The sequence below is a fragment of the Lagopus muta genome, chromosome Z, assembly GCF_023343835.1.
Source record: "Lagopus muta isolate bLagMut1 chromosome Z, bLagMut1 primary, whole genome shotgun sequence".
Taxonomy (NCBI): Eukaryota; Metazoa; Chordata; class Aves; order Galliformes; family Phasianidae; genus Lagopus; species Lagopus muta.
Genome location: NC_064472.1, coordinates 18,001,330 through 18,024,557, shown reverse-complemented (window position 1 = coordinate 18,024,557; position 23,228 = coordinate 18,001,330). Strand labels below are relative to the sequence as shown.

Sequence of the window (23,228 nt, the reverse complement as noted above, 5' to 3'; positions counted from 1 at the left end):
CCAGGCAAATGACTGAGAAAACACTCAGGGCTTCATGCTTTGCACTATGATTCAATAGAGGAAGAGCAGTCTGTATGCATGAATGAGAGCAAAAACCTATCAATTACCTTCTAATTATTACAATGGGAGTTGTTTTTCTATGTCCAAAGAAAGAACAGGCCTCTGGCAGTTTATTATCTGCCTCTGAAGAAAAAAAGCCTGAGACTGCTGCAACCTTAGTACTGTGTGTAACCTGCTCTCTTCAACAAAACTTTCTAACAATGAAGATTCCTACAGACAGCATGAAGGACTTCCGCTGAAGCAAGTGCAACAAGAGAACGTTTGGCAGGTGTGCATTGCACAGCTGAGATACTGGCTAAATTTTTTTCATAATAAAAAGAACAGCTTACCCTTTTTCATGCTCGTGTGTGGTTTAAATCTATTTGCCCCTGTAATTAAAACTACCTCCCTCACTGTGAATTAGAGCTACAAGGGCTTTTATGAGCTTCAGGGCCTCCAGGTCTCCAGCGTACCCGTAAGTGCTGTGCCTATATGGATTGCAGAGACCAGGAATAGAGTAAGCCTGGCTCCCACCCAGCCTGCAGTGCTGCGCAGGCAGCTCTCCCAGAAAGACATTTCCTCATTGCTTTTTTACTGCAGGAGGCCTAGCTGAAGGGAAAAACAACATCTGGTCTTTGATGGACCCTGAACTCTTGATACTCTGTTTCTCAAGACTGTGGTGGCTCCACATCATCTTCTAATCATGGAGTATCCAGAAGAGGATCATGGGCATCAATAATCTAAGGGAACTCAATTTAAAAATTATTTTTTCAGCTGACACACAGTGTTAACTGTCTTGCATGACCATGCCATAAAGTCAGAGCTCTTTCTTGTGCATATTGCTACTAAGGCACTTGACACACAGATGGGAATTTCTAGAGGCCTTTTTTTTCTGTTTTCTGTGCTGCTGGAAATGAAAGATGAGTCAATTTACTAGCTGAGTAGCTGAGTCCTGACACTTATTCAAAGGAGCGGCTGTTGTGACTAGGAGTGAGACTTACCTATTGTGGTTTGTCTTATTATCTGCTGAGGAGAACAAGGACGAATTCTACCAAAAACTACTGCCAATATTGGAAGAGGACATTATGAGTCAGATGGCTGAGCTGGCATCCACTACCTGAAGCATTTTGTACTTGCGAGGATTGCAATTATCCCTTTTTGCAAAACTAGCACCTGCTTTTTATTGGAAAAATTTATAAATGAAGATATTCCAAGTGACAGGGGCAAAAGAAGGCATCTTAAAAACAAAAAACAAACAAACAAACAAACAAAAAAACCAGAGGATAATGTAGTTAATTTATCCAAACAAAAATTAAAATTGAAGAACAACCTGTGAAGAATTTTGCATTTTGTAATCAAGAGATAACCTCTTTTCCATTTCAAATGCCATCATAAATATGCACTTACAGTGACAAAGACGATGTCTGAAGAAGGAAAAGCTTTTGTTCTCAGATATCATGTAGAACATATAGGAAGGAAGAGCAGAAGAATAGTTCCTATTGGTGCCAGAACTTGTATACAGGGTTTCTTTATTAGTTTTGAAAACATAATTACGCTTTGTACTTTTGTTTTCCTGCCAGATATCCCTGTTTATGAAATAAACATATTCCGTTACAGGAAAAAACAACTTCCCCTTTATCAAGGCAGTTACAGTACATATATAAAAAGCTATTAGTTCTCAGAGTAAGCATCACAATAAAACCAATATAACTTGAATTTCCAGTGGGAGCAGCTGACTTGAGTTTCTGCTATCTATGTATTTATTTATTTGTGCACAGAGGACTCAATTTGTATAAAAGACATTTACTAATTTTACATACACGGCGATTATCTTGGAGAGGTATTAAAGTGTAACTAAAGAATAAAACATGAGAAAAGGAGAACAAAGCGTGTTAGACACAGGTAATCTCTAACACTTACTTTCTTCATGCATTAGCCCAGCATACATTAACTTTAAACATAGGAGCCAATGGAGTGATCCAACGTTTATCAGCTGCCACTTTGGACCAGAATCTTGTCCACTCTCTGTCTTCCCTTATCTCTGCATGCCAACAGAGCATATGCTTGTTCTGCAGAGAGCTGTGATGCAATGCTATGCTGGGCAAGGAGCATACCAAGACAGCTTGAGACTCCTCACAAGACTCACTTCAGATTTAGGAATAACAAAAAGTAAAATTTTGAGAGACTCAGACATCACAGAATATGATCAAGACAGGGAAAGGATGTGGGAAAAATGTTGACTTGGAGGTTGATTTCCTACTTCTTTTTTTTTATTATATTTGATGTGGCATTTATAAAGTGAAATGCACCATATCACTTAATACATTGTATTTTCTTTTTGTACAACACCAGAGTTCATTGTAATCATAGCCAGTAAAAAAAAACACAACTAGACATTTCCATTTCCCAGCATCTATTTTTCTTGATAAAAACAAATTGCTATAAAGCATTGTTTAATAAGAATCTGTATCCATTTATGTCAGTTCTGCTATATTTCGCCTGCAGCAAAACCCTCTCAAAGCTCATCTTTACTGCTGGTAGACTACCACTAGCCTGACTTTCCAACTAGGAGTTGAACTCCATTTGTATAGAACTGGTTGGGTTGGAAAGGACTTCAAAGATTTTCTAGTTTCAGCCCCCTGCTGCAGGCAGGGCTGCCCCACCACCACCTCAGGCTGCCCAGGGACCCATCCAGCCTGTCTTTGAGCACCTCCAGGGATGGGGCACCCACAGCATCTCTTGGCAGCCTGTGCCAGGGCCTCATCATGGTATGAATAAAAAAATTCCTCCTAACACCTAATCTAAATCTCCTCTCCTTTTGTTTAAAAACACTCCCCCTTATTCAATCTCTATCTGCCTGTGTAAAAAATCACTTTATCTATTTTCCCAATATCCTTAATGTAGATCTGGCTACTGGAATTTGGATGTTTGAACAGCAATTACTGTACTATAGAAGAGCAAGGGAAAAGCTTATAAAAAAAATCAGTCATAATTTAAATGTGTAAAGAGTTATTTTCTGCTGGTGATTTCTTATTATTACATGTTTTTGAGAATTACTAGAAGTTTGGTTTTTTTTCCAGAAACCAGAGATCTGCTGTGCATCTTATTGCTTACAATTATTTTCACATAATAACAGATTATATTTTTCTTCCACAGGTAAAAATTTTCAGAAGATATCCATAGACCAACCCAAAATAAAAGAACTTACTCCTGTGAGGAGCAGTCTGGCTCCTATACCCAACCACTGTGCTCACAGATGTAAGTACATGCAAACCTTCACTACAGTATCACCCTGCGTGATCAGTATCACTACAGTATCACCCTCACTCCATAAGTGGCACCTGAGGGTTTGAGGGAGCTCACATGTTCCCCTTCTTCACAGCAATACAGAATGGGTGGTCTCAAGGGCACTACTGGATGATCCCTACTCCAATGCCCCTGCTCACAGCAGTGTTACCTACAGTAGATTGCTCTGGACCACAGAGTTAGGTTTTGATTATCTCCAGTGATGGGACTGCACAATCTCTCTGGGTAACTTTTTCAAGTGTTTCACCACCCCAGAAGAAGTTTCTTCTTCTGTTTAAATAGAGTTTCCTGTATTTAAATCTGTGCTCCCTGAGTCTTTTCCTGTCATGGATGTCACTGAGTTTGGCTCCGTTTCCTTACCTCCCCCTGCCAGGCTTTTACATAAGATTCCTCTGAGCTGCCTTCTCTTCTCAAAGCTAAAAAGTCACTCTTTCAGATTGTTCTCTGATATCAGATGCTCCAGTCCCTTAATCCCTATTACCCTTCACTGGACTTGATCTAGTTTGTCTGTGTCTCTGTGGTGGCAAGAGCCCCAGTACTGAGCTGTGTACTCCAGCTGTGGATGCCCCACCTCCCTCAACCCGCAGGCTACAATTCCTAACACATCCTGGGTTGTTGTTGCCTGTCTTTGCCAGAATGGCATATTGCTGGCTCTTGTTCAGCTAGATGTCTATCAGGACACCATGTTCCTTTCTGACAAGCTGCTTTCCATGCAGCTGATCCCACCCAGCATGTATTGCATGCAGGATGCCATTCATCTCCAAGGGCAGGATTTTGCATTTCACTTTGCTGAACATCACAAGACACTTCTCAGTCCACATCTCCAGCTTATCTAGGCTCTCTGAATGGCAGCACTTCCACCCGCTGTATCAGCCATTCCTCAGGGCTTTTTATTGCTTGCAAACATGCTGAGGATGCACTCTGTGTCATTGTCCAAGCCATTAATGAAGATCTTATGCGGTGCTGGCCCCTGTATCAGCTCCAAGGCTATTTCACTATTGACTGGCTCACTTCCAGATGGACTTTATACTGTTGATCACAATTCTTTTCTCCTCTTCATTTTGTAGTTCTCATCTAACAGAAGTGATCTGTACCAACAGAAAGGAGAGTTTGGGTGCTACCTTTGCTTTCCAGAGCAGAGGAGACTGCAAATCTCATAAATGTGGGATTTTTCACTATCAGAAAAGGTTGCATTTGCCTGTTGGTCTATGGTAGCATTTAACCAGGGAAGGACATGATGTAACGAGGTGATTTGCAATATGCGAAGAGTCACTAGAGATGGATGACAACACCCTAATAAACGCACACCATAGGAAGGTTAGCAATGTTAGACAGAAGCCAAAATAAGCAGTGACCCTTCTACAGATAGTGTGAAAAATATCATAATGGGCACTTGTGTCCTTTTGCTATTGAAAGTTTGAGAGAAGAGGATTAGATCAAGACAATCAAGTTTCCAAAATAGAAGTTCCTTCTTAATTTCCAAGACAGATCCCACTCTGTCCTGAACACTAGACTAGTTCTTACTTGAGAGTGGGAATCATTCAGTTCTCTCATTCTAAAAACTGTGGTTTCAGGAAAGCTTCTGTAACACTGGAGAGAAAAAGATTGGAAAAAAAAAAATGAGTAGAGAGAGCAGCAGCCTTTTTTCCTCTGCAGTGTCAGCCAGCTCCTCATTCCTAATACAGTTAGAAGCCAGCTCCTACCCAAAGGCCAAGGAATGCCTCACCCCGCTCCCACAGCCCACGCAGAGTGTCAAAACTCAGTGAGCGTCTCAGTCTGGACCTAGCCAGGGACTGGGATGTCCTTTGCATGCAAACACTACTCCACGTCCTCACTTTCTTGTGTTCAAATCCCTCAGTGTATTTTGAATAAGGATTTGTAGTTTACTATTTGTCATTCTGTAGATTAGCCAGATTCTAAAGCATTTAGTCTTCAGAGCTAAATATAAAATCCTTTCCCTCTCGTGATCTGAGCTTATGAAGCAATACTGCATTATGACAACATTACTAAAAATGAAACAGCAGAGGTAACTTTACAGAGAACATCAGATTGTGTACAGGAAATACAGAATCCTCCCATGCTGCTGCACAGTAAATGAGAAAGGCTGTGGAATACTGAGGTGGTATTTCTGCCTCGTTGGTAGAAAGAAAATCTTTCAACTGCTTCAGAAACTTGAGCTCCAAGCTTTCTTTCTGTTTTCAAGCTTTCTACTGACATTCTCTGTCTTCTACTCAAAATATTGTTGTAAGCAAAATTCTAAAAAAATGTTTTGGAATCACTGGTATTTTTGTAGAAACTCACACAAACAACTGGGATTTTAGTTATAGTCTCGTGCCAGAAAACATGGTCTGCGAATAAGATTTGCTTATTAGAGTTAATAATCATCACATAGTGAACTAACAAAGTACATTTATACAAGTGTCACTGTTGCCCAAACAACAATTCAAGATAATAAAAGAAAAGTTATTTAAGTTGTGCCTGGATTTGTGCAAAGCATTTCACATTGTCCCATATGACATTCTTGTTGCCAAATTGGAGAAAAATGGATTTGATGGATGGACCACTTTCTGGATAAGGAATTGGCTGGATGGTCGCATTCAGAGAGTTGTTGTCAATGGCTCAGTGTCCAAGTGGAATGGGTGATGAGTTGTATTCCTGAGGGATCAAAGTTGGTATTGGTGTTATTTAACACCTTTGCTTTCAACTTGGACAGTGGGATTGGGTGAACTCTCAGCAAGTTTGCAGATGACATCAAGCTGAGTGGTGCAGTTGACACACTGGAGATGCCATCCAAAGGAACCTGGACAGGTTGGAGAGACGGGCCCCCCTGCCAAGCTCATGAAGTTCAACAAGGCAAGCTGTAAGGTCCCACATCCAGATCAGGGCAATCTCAAGTACTGACACAGGCTGGGCGGAGTATGGCTTGAGAGCAGCTCTGAGGAGAAGGATTTGGGAGTGGTGATTGATGAAAGATTCATCATGAGCAGCAGTGTGAGCTTGCAGTGCAGAAGGCAACCTTATCCTGGGTTGCATCAGGAGAAACATGACCAGAAGGTTGAGGGAGGTGATTCAGCCCATCTATTCTGCTCTCATGAGACCTCACCTGGAGTGCTGCATCCAGTTACATAGCCCCGCAATACAAAAAGGACACTGAGCTGTTGGAGCACGTCCAGAGGAGGGCCATGAAGATTATCAGGTTGCTGGAGCACTTCCCCTGTGAGAACAAGCTGAGACAGCTGGGATTCTTGAGCCTGGAGAAGAGAAGACTCCAAGGAGACCTTACAGCTGCCTTCCAGTACTACGGATTAGGATTAGGGGAACCTATAGGAAAGCTGGGGAGGGATTTTCTGTAAGAGCATATAGAGACAGGACAAGGGGAAAAGGGTTTAAATTGGAAGAGGGTAGATTCAGACTAGATATTAGGAAGAAATTCTACTGAGAGGATGGTAAGACAATGGAACAGGTTGCCCAGCAAGGCTGTCAATGCCCCCTCCCTGGAAGCATTCAAAGCCAAGCTGGATGGGGCTTTAACCAACCTGATTTAGAGGGAAGTGTCCCTGCCTATAGCAGGGGGGTTGGAACTAGGTGACCTTAAATGTCCCTTCCAACCCAAACCTTTCTATGATTTCATGATTCTATGATTCTATTTTCAAATAGATTAAGTTTCTTCTTTGTTAACATAAACGACCTATTTGATCCTGGAGCTTTCCAAATATCTATGTCAGAGCCAAAATTTTAGTCACCCTCCGTCCAGTCCTAAAAATATTACTTTTCCAGTCACAGACATTATTCAGGCAAATGGCTCCAGCAATGAAGTTTGAGTACAAACATTTGTGTTTTTCTACTAGTTTCATTGCAGTAGATGTGTGCTAAAAGCATGCAACAAAACCAGTGGAGAGGAAAAAAAAAAAAACAAACAAAAAAACAACCAGGGAACTGAAAAGATAAAGCAAGCAAAAATTAGAAAGAGAACTGAAACTTGTCAAAAATAAATAAAAAGAAGAAACATCTCCTAGAAAAGGAAGGACAATGAAAACAAAAGAGATGTTTTAACCTTTAAGTAAATACATCTTAAAATTTAAGTTAGTAGGACAATATTAGCAGTGGATTTCAGTGACTTTAAGCCATAAGCTCCTATACTGCAGATGTTCTCAGGGCCGAAGAGTTATTTCAAATATCTTTCTGAGTAGCCTTGTCATGAACTGACATCTCTTACTTTGCACCCAAACATCCTTCCTACCTCATCACACACCCCTCCCTAGGACCCTGAACAACACATTTAAAAGCAGTTACACATTGCTCACACCATGCCAGAACCATTTTCCAAGCAAATACGGAAATATTTCAAAAGAACTCTCTGTTTCTCTCACTTCTTCATGTGGCAAGAAAGGTCTGAAACCATTGTGAGGTTATTACTTGTTGAGCAAAAAAAAAACAAAAGAAAAAAAAAGGAAGATCTATTTGTGCAGGTCATTTAACAATGTTATCTGAGGATTAGTAGCTGCTTTTACTTTTATATTTCATTATTTGAAATTTCTTCTTTCCCAAGTTAACAGCAAAGCATTCCATGAAGCATTTTTCTCCCTACAGAGGGTCACCATGTTTCACTGTTTGTAAAGGGAAAGAGTCAAAGAGCATCCCTTCTTCTGGATAGCATATAATCCTTCAGCAGTGCCTTCCTGACAGTGCTATTCTGGTCTCTGCAATTTGCAACAGCTGGTCCAGAGTGTCTTCCGTGTGAAAAAGGCTTTCTGAATTAGTAGCTCTTTTAGTATCATTCATTCCTGGGTAGCTGACTGCCTTCTGAACACAAATAATTACCAGTGCTTTTGCTCTATATAACTTCAGGAAGTGTGGTGACTCAACTAAATGGTTCTGTATCTCAGGGACTCCAGTGCTGGGTTCAGTAGCCTGTGTTTCAGTACAAATAATAATACTTCTCATAATATGTACTGTTTCAAAATCATCAGTGACCTAGTCCTGAAATTCCTATAGCACATCCTAAGCCAAAGGTCCTGAGTGTAGTATGTAGAACGAGGTGGGCAGTATGGATGTTTAGATGCTGGTTTTCCCTTCATTGAAGGAAGACGGGTTTGTGATGGCTACCCAGTGCATAGGGGTAAAATTAAGATAAAGCTTTCACCCTACTTAACCCTACCATTACAGGCTTATCAAGTTCATAAAGCTTTCCAGAGATTTTTCACACAGATGTAAACATTGAATACTTGAACATAGGGAAACAACTGATCCTCTCACTATGCATTTGGCTTTCATGCCAAAACGTCAATGAATACAAAGTACTCTACCATGTGTCACACAGCATATGGTCTTGCATCTTGTGTTAACCTCTGACTCATGCAAATTCAATATAAACTAAAGCAAAGCTTTTTTGTTTTTTTTCTCTAATAAAGGGGAACTAAGCCATTTTCTGAACTTCTGAACATGAATGAACCTTGAATATGGTCAGTGAATTAAAGTAAACTGCCAAGATCCAGTCAAGTCACATACAATGTTGCCTGCCAAGGAATCAAAATTTGAACTGTACTGAAAATAGTCTGAAATGGAAAAATATCTTCCAAATTATTAAATCCTCTCGGTGAAGATTCTGCTTTGCCACAATTAAATACCTGATGAGTCTTGATAAATAAATAACAAATACTGACATGATCATATGGCACACAGTACAAGGGAAGATGGTAAGAACTTTAGTCTTTTACAGTGTACAAGGAATGCTCCAAAAGTAATTCCTATCTTACTATGTTGGCCCTCAACACCAAAGGCAGATGTTGGTGTTGTGGCAGTAGCAGTGGAACTTTCTCACCAGCATTCCATTCCATTTTGTTGCCAAGTGGGTGATGGCAGCGGAATGGCATCTGACATGGAAGTGCCATTGAATTCCTCTATGTAGAAAAAAATGGCAGCCACTGACATTCATTGACATTTGCTCAACATTTATGGAGTCCAAACAGTGGATGTGAGCACAGTGAGGTGGTGGGCTGTGCATAGCAGTGACAACAGCAGTGTGAAAGGCCACATTCCTGACAGCCATCCTGATCAGCTCCTCCACACAAAGCGGCAGATTACAATTGGGGAACTGTATGTGGAGCTGAATATCTGCTTCAGTGCATTGGAAATGATGGTGGCAGTGGTAGAATATCACAAAGTTTGCATGTGGTGGGTCAGACAATGCTTACACAGGAATACAAAGAACACTGCATGCAAGTTTGCCAGTACGTATTGAACAAACACAAGGTTGAAGGCTCCTAGATCTCATCATTACCAGTGATGAGGTGTGGTGTCACCACTACAAGCCAGACTGAAGATAGCAGTCGAAGGAGTGAGAAGATACGAATACCCCATTGAAAAGAAAGACACAGGCCTCAGCATGTAAGATGTGAGATGTGCCTTGCCTTTTGGGCTAGGAAAGGGCTGGGCCTTCTGGATTTCCTGGAAAACTCAGACAAACACCAACTCTGATTGCTACATCATGAAGTTGACTGAGCTGAAGGCTTGAACTTTCAGAATCAAGCCAAAGAAGACAACTTTTCTTTGCAAGATGATAATGCCAGGCCCCATACGAGTGTAAAGACTGTGGATCACATTTCCAGTCTTGGTTGAACTGCCCTACCACACCCACTCTATAGTCCAGATTTGGTGCCTTCTGAGCTCCATCTTTTCAGGCCAGTGAAAAACAGCTGCATGTGCAGCATTGTCCTAGCAACGATGAGATTGCAGCAGTTGTGAAACAGTGGCATCTCCACTGGTATCTATTTTACAAGCATTCCATGCAGGCTCCTTTTCATCTCAGGTGACAATGCATAGCTAATGGTAGTTACTATGTTGAAAATGAGTGTTTTGAAGCTAAAAACATGCTCTATCAAATGGCATTATCGTGCTGTTTATATCCATTGTAGTTTATATGGAAATAAATAGGAGGCATTACTTTCAGGGTGACCTAGGTGTACAGCACAAAAATGGGTAGATGCAAAATTTTTCCAGTGCCCACTGAAGACATATCTTCAATGAGGTAAATTTCTGATTTCTTAACTATATACTTGATAAATCTACAGATACAGAAGTGCTTGCATGACAAGACTTTTGTGCTTCCTCTTTACTGAGGCGTGGAAGGTTCAGAGTTTCTGTTTGAAATATCGCAGTGTATTTTTTTCACTTGAGCACAGACTGCATCCTGTTAGCTGTGCTACTGCTACTTACCTAGCTAATTATTTCCATTTTTCTTGCTGATTTGGTGGTTTAGGATTCTTTTTTTTTTTCATTTATTTGTCTTAAATGTCCTATCTAAAGTGTTTTGCATATTCCTTTGCTGAATTTCATTACCTGAATTTCTTGCCATTTTTCCAATTTATCCAGGCAATTTTACATTGTAAACCTGTTCTCACCTCAAGAGCCTTTTTCAACAGGTCGAAAGGATGCATCTTTTTCTTATTCTGAAAATTTGTGGCAAAGTCAGTGTTTCTTCCTTGTTAAAATTACATAATTTCTCACTTCTCCTGCAACCTCTGTGCCAGTGTCCCAGTGAATCTTTATAACGTTTCTTGATGAGCAGTGAGAAGTTTGACTTCATATGTTCAAAGACTTACTTCTGAGAAACATCTAGCATGGAAATTTTTTAGGTAGGAAAGTTACATCAGCTTATCTGTAATCTCTTATGTCCTGTTTTCTTGTCTTTTTAATTTACAGCACATAAGACACTCCATCCATTATTCTGTCTGTAAGTTCATCAAGTGTATTAAAGGTTTAATTTGCTTAGGAAGAATTTTAAGATTAAAATTAACTTGTAAGGTCCATCTTACCATAGGTGCACTGACTGCAGTAGTTACCCATTTCACACCAATTGATGACGTGGACTGTAATTTCTAATAAAAATTTGTTCATTTAAACCTCTTTTAAAACATTTTAAATCACTATTAACTTCAGAAGTTTCTCTGGAATTACACAAGATTGTTATGAAACTTCTGTAGAATCTCCTTCTACTTGCACCAGGAAAATTATCTTTTTGAAGAAGGCTGAAAAAGTCATTTTTTGCTTAATAATGAAATTCTTTCTGCATGTTAAGAATCAGGACACCAGTGGATACCAATCACAGAATGGCTGTGAGTACCTGACTTCTAGGAAACATTTGTGGCTTATTTCAAAGGATGAAGTCACCAAAAAAGATAGAGAAACACCGTAACTTCCTGGAAGCTGCTATGACTATTAGGATGAAACAAAAAATAGAACATCTCAGATGCAAACATTAATAACCTCTGTATGACAGATGAAGATGGAAGGAAAATGCTGATGGATTGAGACAGTGATCAGGAAAATATTAATGTAAAGAATAGCAAGGAAGAAACTGTAGCCAAAATAGGGATGGTATTAACTCCTGTTGGAAACTCATTACATGGTCAGAATGAAAAACAAAGGTGCAATGAATGTTTAAATTAAATGCTTAAGAATAAAATAAAGTCAAATGTAGAGAAAAATAGGTCTGTTATTAAGGTCTTGAATTCTCCTTTTAAGAACTTGTGAAATAAGAAGTTGCCTGAATGAAGCAGCTTGAGGACATGAATTTAGGGAAGGCATAAAACTGTGTTAAGTTCAAAACACAGCACTGTTAGAGTGCTGATTGCAAGTTGAAAGTTACACATGCTTTATCCACATCCTCTTCCATGACTCCTGTAATACACAAAACACACAATAGCTGTGGCTCTCATGTTTCAGTATGAGTCTTAAGTGTGCTGAGGGTACTAGCTGCTTTTGTGGCCTGTGACATGCAGAGCATATATTTATTTGGTCCTACGTTCATGGCTGACTGTACCTAAGAAACCCACACAGCATCCCAAGTGTCCATTTCATCCCCCTACAATTTTTTTCTGCAATTTCTCTTGAAAAAAATAAAGCATTCTCCCACAAAAGCTTTGTTAAAACTAATATATTACCATAAAAGAGTTCTGTTTCATGCAGCCTGTTTTCTGAAGAAAAGATATCTCGTCTCTCTGAACACAACAAATATCCTTCAAACAGTGAATTCCATGTTAATCAAAAGTAAACAGTAGAACTTTTTTGGTCTTATTTATAACTAAATCTCCTGATATTAGAATTCTTTTTTACAGCTGACGATTAGACCTGAAAGGCCGTAGGCATTTTTAATCCATTTTTATCACTTCTTTCAAAAGCAGGGTCTAAGTATACACAAGACAAGCAGGTCTAAGTATATACACAAGAAAAAGCAAACCTACTATTTGTAAAAATGTCCCACTTCTCACTTTCTCTGCTCTCGTTCTCTTTTTTTCTTTTCTTTTTCTTTTTCTTTTTTTTTTTTTTTCTTTTCTTTTTTTTTCTATAGCTCATCTACCACCTCAGGGTGCTAAGAAGTTTATATCCCTGCCTTTAAATTCCCTAAGGACTGGAGCAGTTGTTCTCCCACCAGTGCCACCCTCCAGACCTCAGAAAAGGGGACATTCTCACAATCATTTGCTGTATTCTTTCTTGCCTAATCTATCAGGAGAGCCTCTGAAACCAAGCCTTGTCCTACCTGCAATCCCAAGCCAAAAGAGATCCAACCCTGCAGAACAGCTTGAAAAATTCCTCACCAACCCAGACGCTGAAAGTTAACTCATTGCATTGGCCTCAAACACATCAGCTGAAATATATCTCAGCTTGTTACAAGATAAGTATATAGTAAAAACTCATTAATTTGTGCTAATGATGCTCTTGTAAGCTGGCGTATAAATGAACAATAGCAAAGATGTTTCTTTGCACATAATAAATGCTGCACAGTGTATTTATATAGGCATTCTCATTATACTTTTCATTTCTATGGGAATACTAAGTATTTAATGTGCCATAAATCTATTTTGTGAATGGAATCCTTATAACATGCAATCTTGTTGCAGCACTTCACTGTTAAACCCTCCATTGAAAAATGGAAGAAAGAATAAGATTTTCTGTGTGATTTACATTTCAGAATTAAAGAAACACAAATTGATGGGGATTCTCTACATTTTGTAAAGATGCTGATTCCAAAGCTGTGTGCTATCAAAATTAGCATTTTAAGATTAAAACAATAATCTCAAAATAAAAGGAAGTTTTAACAAACTTTTTTTGAGTCTTTATTTCTCACATTCTACTATTCTATATTCACATTCTTCTACATTTCAAGTTTGTGACTTCTTCAAGCCAGAGAAGTACAATGAAACACAAATCCTTGTGGGATAGACAGGGCTAAAGCACATTCTATTCAAAACTGTACTTTGCACTGACAGATTGACACATCTTTCTTTTAATATTTAATGTTCCTCGGTTACAAAAATGCAGTTGCTCACTGTTGTTTTCTTGAAACAAAGATTATATGGTACTGCGTTATTAGGCATCCCTTTAGTGCTTTGATCCCCCAAACTGAAGGAAATCTAAATAGGCAGCTGTTTAGTTCAAGAGCTATGGCAAGAGTCTTTGATTAAACATTTCACAAGCTTGTCTTGTCCTAAAGGCCAGCAAAGACACCCGCCTTCTCTTGCCTCAGAATTCTTATCTAAATATTGCTGCTATTACCCAGGAGGCTTCTCCACTTCTGATTACGAAGGAGGTTGTTAGGACCAACCAAATACCACTGGGGAAAGAATAGTGTGGGCTGCACAAGGGGGAGGGCAGTTCCCTTTTATCACCCATTCTGTATCAGTGTTGCTAGTAAATCTGTCCTGTATCAAGAGCTCCAACCAGAATGTGGTGTTTCTGTCTGTCTCTAGATAAACATTTTATTATCTGTGCAAATGTTTCTTTTGCTGTGTCACTGTAAAAGACAAGCCTAGCATGAACGAGGAGATAATCATGTCTCTCTAGCTACAGTTTTCAAATGCCTTCAGGTAATGAGTGTAAGCAGAATGGCTGGTGGTTATCATGGGCCAGAAAGCAAAAAGTATAACAGCTGTTATGAAGCAACAAAAAGAGAAAAGAGAACTTTTACTTAAAAATAATGTGGTGTTTTATTTATTTCTAAACATCAAATTAAAGTAGCAAAGTGACGTACGCATCTAGCTTCTTGCTGAAATCCATAGGAGTAAAAAGCTTGTGTGTTTGTGCCTGACAGGCAACCCAGTACCCGAGGCTAGATGGAAAAAATACTGCATGGCAAAAGCATGCCCTGTCAAAGGAAAAATCTGGCGTGTTTTCACATGACCAGCCTTAGTCCAACTTCACTGGAAAATCCAGAGCTGCTAGTGCAGACTGGTGCCCTTTCCACAGGGCCTCTACCTGAGCTGCACTCCTCTCCAGTGCCCCTAAATTTCTCTGCCTGGGAAGCCCATCGGCTGCTTCCCCCAAATTCTCCATTCTGGCTCCAACCTCTTTATACATCCCTCTGGCACCTCACATGAGAGGCAAGTGGTCCATAAGTCACATTAAAACATTGTAGAATACTCAAATTTCAGTGCAATTCTTAGGGCACTGTCAAAGCTGAAAAATCAGTGGCACAGAGAAGATGGTTTTGGTGAAGACTGAAATGATAAGAAGGAAAAGATTGTTCATTCAGCACTGAATGACAGCAAGTAACCTCTGTATTAATCCTAAATGTCACTGTAGGCAATACACACATTATTGTTAATGCAACGTGTGTGGACAAACCTGAATAAGGAACTATTTTTGATCAAGGTTAATGCTATCTTTCAAAAGAAATTCCTTAAAAAATGAGAACCTCAGATGCAATCACTTGAATCAAGAAATACAGCAGCACTGCCTCCTATCTATACAATCAACTTGTGTGAACAGATAGTAAGAGATACCTGCTAGCTGTTTGGTTTTTTTTTCTATCATATCCCACTTCTTTTCTGGGAAGAAGTAATGTTTTCCCCTGGGTCATTAACACACAAAATAAATTTTTTTTTCAGGAAAGGAATGAAAAACTAATTGCCTGTAGACTGCTGTATTTCCCTGAACAATCTTAAATATGTAGTAATTTGAACCAAGATCCAGGTCACTTTTCTAAAGCATTTCTTCTCTAAAGCATTAGTAAAATGGTGGTTCACAGTTTACCAAATATAGATCCTTTTAAAAAATAATGCTTTAAGAAAGCACTGAAAGTTATTCTCCAAAATGTTCCCACCATCAGCTGTGTTTGTCTTTGTGCTTGGGTAACCAAGTTCCAAGTTCCATGGTAAATAAACTTGTCAAACAGTGTTAAGTCTTTCACCTCCAGAGGAATGTGTTCACTGCAGTACACTGCACAAAAGATAACAAATGAACCAATACCTACTTAAGCCATATTGACCTCTTGGCTATTTTCCTGAACAATAATTGCAGGGTAGATAAAAAGAAAACAAAGCTGATTAGCAATTACCAAGAAATATCCGGTCAGTAGGTAATAGCAGAGATGTTTTCCCAAGAGATTAAGCATCTCTAACACACTCTCTTGTAGCACTAGTTGAATGTTAATTCATAGTGTTGCAGTACTCAGTCGTCTGGGGAGTTTGGCTTGGCACAGAGTTATGAAAATAAATATACATCTTACATATACGTACATATCATAAATATACAGCATACATTTTCTGACCAAAACATAATACACTTCCTTACTGGAACATGTTGCACCTACCACATATCGTTAATATGAGTAAAACTGGAAAATGATTTTGAAAACAGCACTGACATTATCCCAGTGGATAATTTACGTATAGATTAATACTGAATGCAGAGTTGCACCCTTCCAGAAAATTGTGAAGGAGGTTTACACTGTTTCATTATTTCAAAATAAAGGTAAAACAAAAAAATGTACAATATTATGGGGATCTTTCAAATCTATTCTGCCAATGAACAGGGTATGTGATGAAAAGGCCAATCTTTCAGTATAAGTAACCTGAACTGTAAGCTATTTCATCTAAAACTCCGTTCTAGTAAGTATTTTAAAAACCTCTGCTCCTCCCACAACTGGAGACCTGTACTCATTTATCACCAAAGGAAAATCTACACAATCTATACACTTTTACTGCAAAGCATCAAGAGCATAATTACCACTTTCAAGCAAAAAAGAACAGCCACTTTTCAGACAATTCTAAAAAAGGCTGTAGAGCTCATCTAATCATGGAATTATAGAATCACAGCATATCCCCAGTTGGAAGGGACCCACAGGTACCCCTGAGCCCAATTGCAGGCTCCACACAGCTCCACCCAAAATCCAAACCCCACCTCTGAGAGCGCAGTCCAAACGCTCCTTAAACTCCAGCAGCTCGGGGCTGCGACCACTGCCCTGCACAGCCTGTTCCAGGGTCCGACCACCCTCTGGTGCAGACCCTGTCCCCACCCCCCAGCTGCCCTCCCCTGGCACAGCTCCATGCCGTGCCCTGGGCCCTGTCGCTGTCACACACAGCAGAGCTCAGCGCTGCCCTCCGCTCCCTCTCAGGAGCTGCAGCTGCCATCAGGCCTCCTCGCAGCTCCTCTGCTCTGCGCTGAACAAACCCAGGCGACTCAGCCACTCCTCACACGCCTTGTCCTCTAGATCCTTCACCAGCTTTGTAGCTCTCCTTTGGACACTCTATCATTGCTTTACGTACTCCTTATATTGTGGCACCCGAACCACACCCAGTGCTGTAGGAGAAGCCACACAGTACAGAGCAGACAGGACAGCCGCTCCCCTCACCCGCTGGCAGTGCTGGGCCTGGGGCACCCCAGGGTACGGTTGGCCCTTTGGGCTGCCAGGGCACACTGCTGCCTCATGTTCAATTTGCCATCAACCAGTGCCTGCAGATCCATTTCTATCAGGCTGCTCTCCAGCCTCTTATTCTCCAGTCTGTATATACATCCAGATTGTCCTGCCCCAGGTACAGAATCTGACACTTGCTTTTGTTGAAACTCATGGGGTTGATTTTTTCCTAGCCCTCTAATTATTCAAGACCTCTGCAAGGCCACTCTGCCCCTTGAGGGAATCAACAGCTCATCCCAATTTAGCATCATGTTAAAATTTATTTACTGTACTTTCTAGTCTAATATAATAGCCTAACTAAGTCAGTTATGAGAATGTTAAAGAGAACTGGCCCTGAAATACAGAACCCCACTAATGACTGACTGCCAGGCTGATGTAACCTCATCAGCCAATTGCTCACCCATCCCATTTTGTATTTGTCTAGCTGTATGCTGAACATTTTGTCCAGAAGGATACTGTGAGGAACAGTATCAAAAGCTTTCCTGAAATCTGAAAACATTACGTCAACTAACTTCTCTCGGTCAACTAGATGATTAGCCCTGTCATAAAAGGAAACTGAATTTAACAAGACTTCTCCCTTGTGAACCTGTGTTGGCTGTGACAAGTGACTGTGCAGTCTTTCAAATGTTTTTTGATAACTATAATAATCTTCTCCATAATTTGATCATACTCTCTCATTAAACCTCTTACACTACATCTGCTCTATAGTAACAATTTTGAAGAAGACAGAAATATTGCAATAGCATGTTATTGTGACTTGTATTTTGGAAGGTTTTTTTTCTCTCATAACATTCATAAGATTTTCCTATGTTCCTTGGTTTAGGTTTCAGAGTAAATAGAGATTTTCTTGTGTTATCTCTGTTGGTGGAAAAGCTCAAGATTACCAGCAAACCAGTTAAAATTGTAAGGTATTCAACATCAAAGCCAATTCTAACCAAAAGCACTGGGAGCTACTTGATGTGAAGCAGCAGCCATTAGCCAAGAAGTAAAGTCTAAGTCCATCCAGAAAGCGTTCCCTTCTTTCTAGCCAATGCTGTCAAGGTCTGTCTTCTGAAGCTACTGCTACTGAGTCTAGTCTCTGCAGACACCTACCTGGCACAGCCTTCTGCTGATTTCTCATTCCACATGTCACTATTAGTGGTTCTATAAAGATACTTGGACGTGACCTTCCAAACACCAAATTTTAGAAATATAAATTGTAATAATAAGAAATGCTAAACCTACTAAGTATAGAGTAGTATGGATAACATTTTCTATTTCTAAAATTTGCCAGTCATGTTCTATTTCTGTGACTATTCATAGTAGGCTCTGGGAAACAAGGCAGAGATTTGTGACTGAGAACAACTACACTAAATTCTTAAAATGATGAATTAATCCATAAGGGGATTCTGTTTCCCATTCTGTCCCACTCCTAACACCTGAACAAAGTACATAGCTGTACTTTGTTCTGGTCTGGGAATCTGGAGCTTCTTAAATGTTCATTCACCCTCCTGCTATGTATCCAAGACATCCTGTGTAGGATATTTATCAGAAAAGCCTTGGATGATCTTGAGAATTTAGTACTTGAAACTTTAAAAATATTTTTGTGCTTGGCCTTTCCTGTTAAAGTGTCTGTTTTTTTCCACAATTCACTAGGTTACAATCTCACTCACAAGGATTACCTTTCCACTGTTGATATGGGTGTCTTTTCATAACATCTTCGAAACTACAGACTAAAGCCACTTGAAGTTTGTCACTGTCCCTGCAGTCTTTTTATCTCTGCTAACCATTTCTAAAAGATTGATTTCTCTGTAAATAACATTGAAATCTTATTTGCACTGTGGGTTCCAAGGCATATCTTATGAAAGCTTCTGATTTGCCATTGCTTAGGTTTCTTCAGGAGACACACATTCATGAATTCAAGATAATTAGTATGCGTGAAAATTTCCACTCAGAAATGTAGAGAACTGTCAGCAGCATAGGCTGTAAGGAGCAGTGGGGTCCTTATGTTTATCTACTTCCTTCTATACAAGTTGGTGGGATTTTCTTTTTTTTTAATGCCCAATGAATTTACATTAGGTTTTATTGTTTTTACTATTACATACATGCCTACTGTACACTCTGCCAAATGCTGCAGTTATGAGCTTTGTAAAAGTGCAGGTGAAACCTCTTCTCTACTGTTCCTGATGCAAAGTTCAAAATATTTAGTTTCAGAAATTATAAAAAAAAATGAGTGTGTCAGGACTTAAGCTACATTACTACTTTCCTCAGAGCAGTCCTTAAGAATTCAGATAGTAAGTTCTTAACTGGGTGACTGGGAGGTCCTCGGTCTCTTGGTTTACAACCGCAAGAAATACTTCCTAAATTTTTTTCATATGAAAATTTTATTCACTGATACTGTCAGATCTATTGCCATCAGCTTTCAGCATTACTTTTTAAAATGTCAGATCAGCACATGTCTGACAAGCATCAAGAACAGACTCTAAAGTTGCTGCAGAAACAGGTGTAAGTTCTTTATCTAAATGGAAAAAGCAAGCGCCCGCCAGCTTTGCATTCTTCTGGTGCTCACTGGTAAGGTGATGAATACAAAGACAGTCTGCTCTCATGGAGGCTTTATTCTCCTCTTAGTTTTTATATGAGGATAGTACCTGTTTTCCAGAATTCACAGAGATCTTGTAGCAAGCTGGAGGGCTTGTTATATGGTCTAGTGAAATTTAGCATTTGGCAGTAAGTAGCCACTCCATCACTGCAATTTTCCCACTAAGCCAGTAAATAATAACATCCTAATGTTACATATGAGGAAATTACACAATACACATGGCTCCTCTTAGTACACAGTGCAGAGAATCTGAGTCTGAAACTAGATCCTGGCCACTGGCCTATGCTTGTACTTGGCCAAAAGCCACCCTGACTAGTCAGCCAAGGCGGCTCAGCTGCAAAGCTCCTGCTGAGGGACGTGTAGTAGTCACAATGCTGTCACTGACAGTTTGAAAAGCAGCATTACTCATGGCTATGGACTGTTCGTGCAGGGCTGGGGATCCTAGCCAGAAACCACAGCCCCAGAACAGTACTACAGGATTGAGAAAGAGCCTTAATTTTCAGGAAAATTAGATGATAATCTTCTTCACAGCAGTTACTTTTTGTGATAACTGTCTGGACTAGGAGAGGCCTATAGCTGCTCTGGATAAATTAGCTGCTAGCCAAGATCAGCTTTTCTATCCTTGATCTCCTTGGAGGATGAAATAGCACAAACAGAGATTTTGGAGTCACACTTTCACTCTGCTATCCCAAACAATAGAAAAGAGATTAAACAAGTTAATATCTACCAAGCTTCTTTCAGCTGCTCTCCCGACAGGTTTTGTGAACTCTGCCTGAACTCACCACCTAATACACACAACTTTTCTGCAATAATAAGTATTAACACTGCAATGGTTCTCACAGAGTGTGTTTGTTTCACACTCTTTAGCTGATCCAATTCTAAGTGCTACTGCCCTCTGATATTGCCCATGGAGAGACACCAAATATGGCACACAAAGTCAGCAAAACCTTTTCTGGGCATCATCACTTGGTAAGTACCTCGGCACATCATTTTCACCCAGACACAATGGTGCATGACCAGCACTCAGGAATGCAAATCTGTGTTTACAGCTTAACCATAGGAAAGTGCTGAGGAGGAGGGTGTAGTCATGTTCTCCTGTTGTAACGACTGGAAAATTTCTGCAGTAAAATCTAAATAACAAGTTTCTTCGCTGTCTTATTTGACTTGTCTTTAAAAATTAAAAAGCTTATTTAGTAAGGCTTAAAACTCTCTTCTGTGAGCCTGAACAAAACTCATCAACTCAAACAACTGTGTGTTGATGGTATTGAGGGTGTTCTTACAAGCATTCTTTCAGCCAGCAGTCAGTATTGAAAATCAGTGTGTATTACCGTGCCACACAGAAACATGCTACTATGGAAATAAAATCCACATTGCCATAACTACCTTGTTTAATATTTCTAAAACCCATAATCCTAATTTAGTAACCCAGACGTTGGGTTATGTTCCAAAATTAGGCTAGTTAAAATTAACAAGCATGAATTGTTTCAAATGATTACTTAACTTATTTAAAATGTGAGTAACTCCTGTAGATCTTCCTCTCTGCACCAGTCTTCACTTATTTATGGTCTCCTTTGAATATGCTATTAAATGTGTACAAGCTCTACTTATATTTTGATCCCAACATTGCAAGATCAACAAGTGAATTTTCACATACATGTGTTTTCTCCAAGTTCACAGTCTGAGGAAGCATAACAGATTTTGCATTCCATACAAGAGAATGTTGTTTCTGTTGGTTGCTATGCCTAAACAAGTGTATTATGTAAGACAATCAAGTAGACTTTTCCACTTCAAATATTCTTCAAGGAAAAAAAAATCCATCAGCTGCCTGCAGCTGAGATGTGTCAGAAATCTGTGTCAAAATGTTCTCCTTATTTAGGGTCTTCAAATAAATGCTGCCACAGGTGTGAACTACTTCCTTTCAAGAAATCTACCAACAATCTCTACCCAACAGTTAGTCTGAGAAACCAACTCTGAAGCTATTTTTAAATATATTTTCATAACAGAAATGATAGCTCAGCTCAGAAAGACTTTTCAGAGGGGAAAGCACCCCAGTGACCTTTTTGATTTGGCAGTCGTCTGGACTTCTTCAAGAGCCTGACTTCTCAAGATAACTCCTTTTTTTTTGGTTATGTTTATGGGAAGTCCTTGACAGTAGTCAGCACTGATCCTCCAGCTGTTCAAATGTTACACACGTGGTCAGATGATCAGTATTAACTCTTAAATGTCATCAACACAAAATAACGAGAGGCTTAATAACCCTTCATAATTATACTTTATGGACTCTCAAAACAAGATCAAATGTCATAACATCAATTGGCTGTAATTATTTCCAGTACATCCTGGTATGGGGTACCATCTCAAAGTAATGGCATAAATATGTCCAGACATTGTTTTTAAAACAATCAGTCACTCATTTTAAAACTGATTACCCAATCACACTGGGAAAGTCCTCTAGATTGCGTAGTTTTGTCTGTATAGTGAGTAAGAAAACAGTGAAAAAGAATACTTGATGTTTTGATTGTTGTTGTTTGATTTTTTTGCTGGTTTATTAGTTGGGTTCAGTATTTTTTTGGTTGCGTTGCTGTTTTTCTGTTAGTTTTCAGTTGGTTGGTTTGGTTTGGGGTGGTTTCTGGTAAAGAAGTGTGAGCTGTGTGTTAAAATTCTAAAACAAAACCAGCTACTTCAGGTCATGGAATAATAGAATCATTAAGGTTCAAAAAGAACTCTAAAATCATCCTGTCCAACCATTAATCTATCACCACCATGCCCACTAAATTCTGTCCCTCAGAGGCACATCTACACATTTCTTGGACATCTCCAGGGACAATTACTCCAGCATCTCCCAGTACCACACAACTTTTTCTGAGAAGACGTTTTTCCTAATATCCAACATGAACCTACCCTGGCTCAACTTCAAGGCCATTATCTCTTGTCATATCACTGTTACCTGGAAGAAAAGGCCAACCTCCACCTTGCTACAATCTCTTTTCAGGTAGTCGTAGAGAGTAATAACCTCTTCCCTGAGCCTTCTCTTCTCCAGACTAAACAATCCCCGTTCCCTCAGATACTCCTTATTGTTCCAGTCCCTCTACCAGCTTTGTTGCCCTTCTCAGGACATGCTCCAGGGTCTCCATGTTTTTTTTGTAATGAGGAGCCCAGAACTGAACGCAGGACTTGAGGTGCATCCTTATCAATGCTGATTGCAGGCAATCGTTTAGCTGGTCCTACTGGCTACACTATTTCTGGAGTAAGGATACAAGTCAGAATGCCATTGGCCTTCTTGACCACCTGAGTACACTGCTGGCTCATGTTCAGACAGCTGTTGACCAACACCCCCCAGATCCATTTCCTCTGTGCAGCTTTTCATGCTGTCTTCCCCAGGCAGTGATGCATGGGGTTGTTATGACAGAAGTGAAGGACCTACATTTGGTCTCTGCCCAGTAAATCCTCAGATCCCTCTGAGACAGACCAAGTCCCAGCTTGGTATCATCTGCAAACTTACTGAGGGTGGACTCAACTCCCTCATTCAGATCATTGAAGATATTAAATAGGACAGGTCCCATTACTGACCCCTGGAGAACACCACATGTGACCAGTGACCAGCTTGATTTA

At 39.8% G+C, this 23,228-nt stretch overlaps 1 protein-coding gene across 1 annotated transcript in view; it reads left to right on the top strand.

Annotated features, from left to right (window-relative positions):
• ANKRD55 (ankyrin repeat domain 55) overlaps positions 1-13,332 on the top strand; it is a 51,086-nt gene extending 37,754 nt beyond the window's left edge. The window contains exons 10-11 of the mRNA XM_048931272.1: positions 3,196-3,297; positions 12,695-13,332. Of these exons, the coding sequence (XP_048787229.1) occupies positions 3,196-3,297; positions 12,695-12,963 (371 nt within the window). The 3' untranslated portion in view covers positions 12,964-13,332. The remainder of the gene's footprint in view (positions 1-3,195; positions 3,298-12,694) is intronic.
• Positions 13,333-23,228: the final 9,896 nt, after the last annotated feature.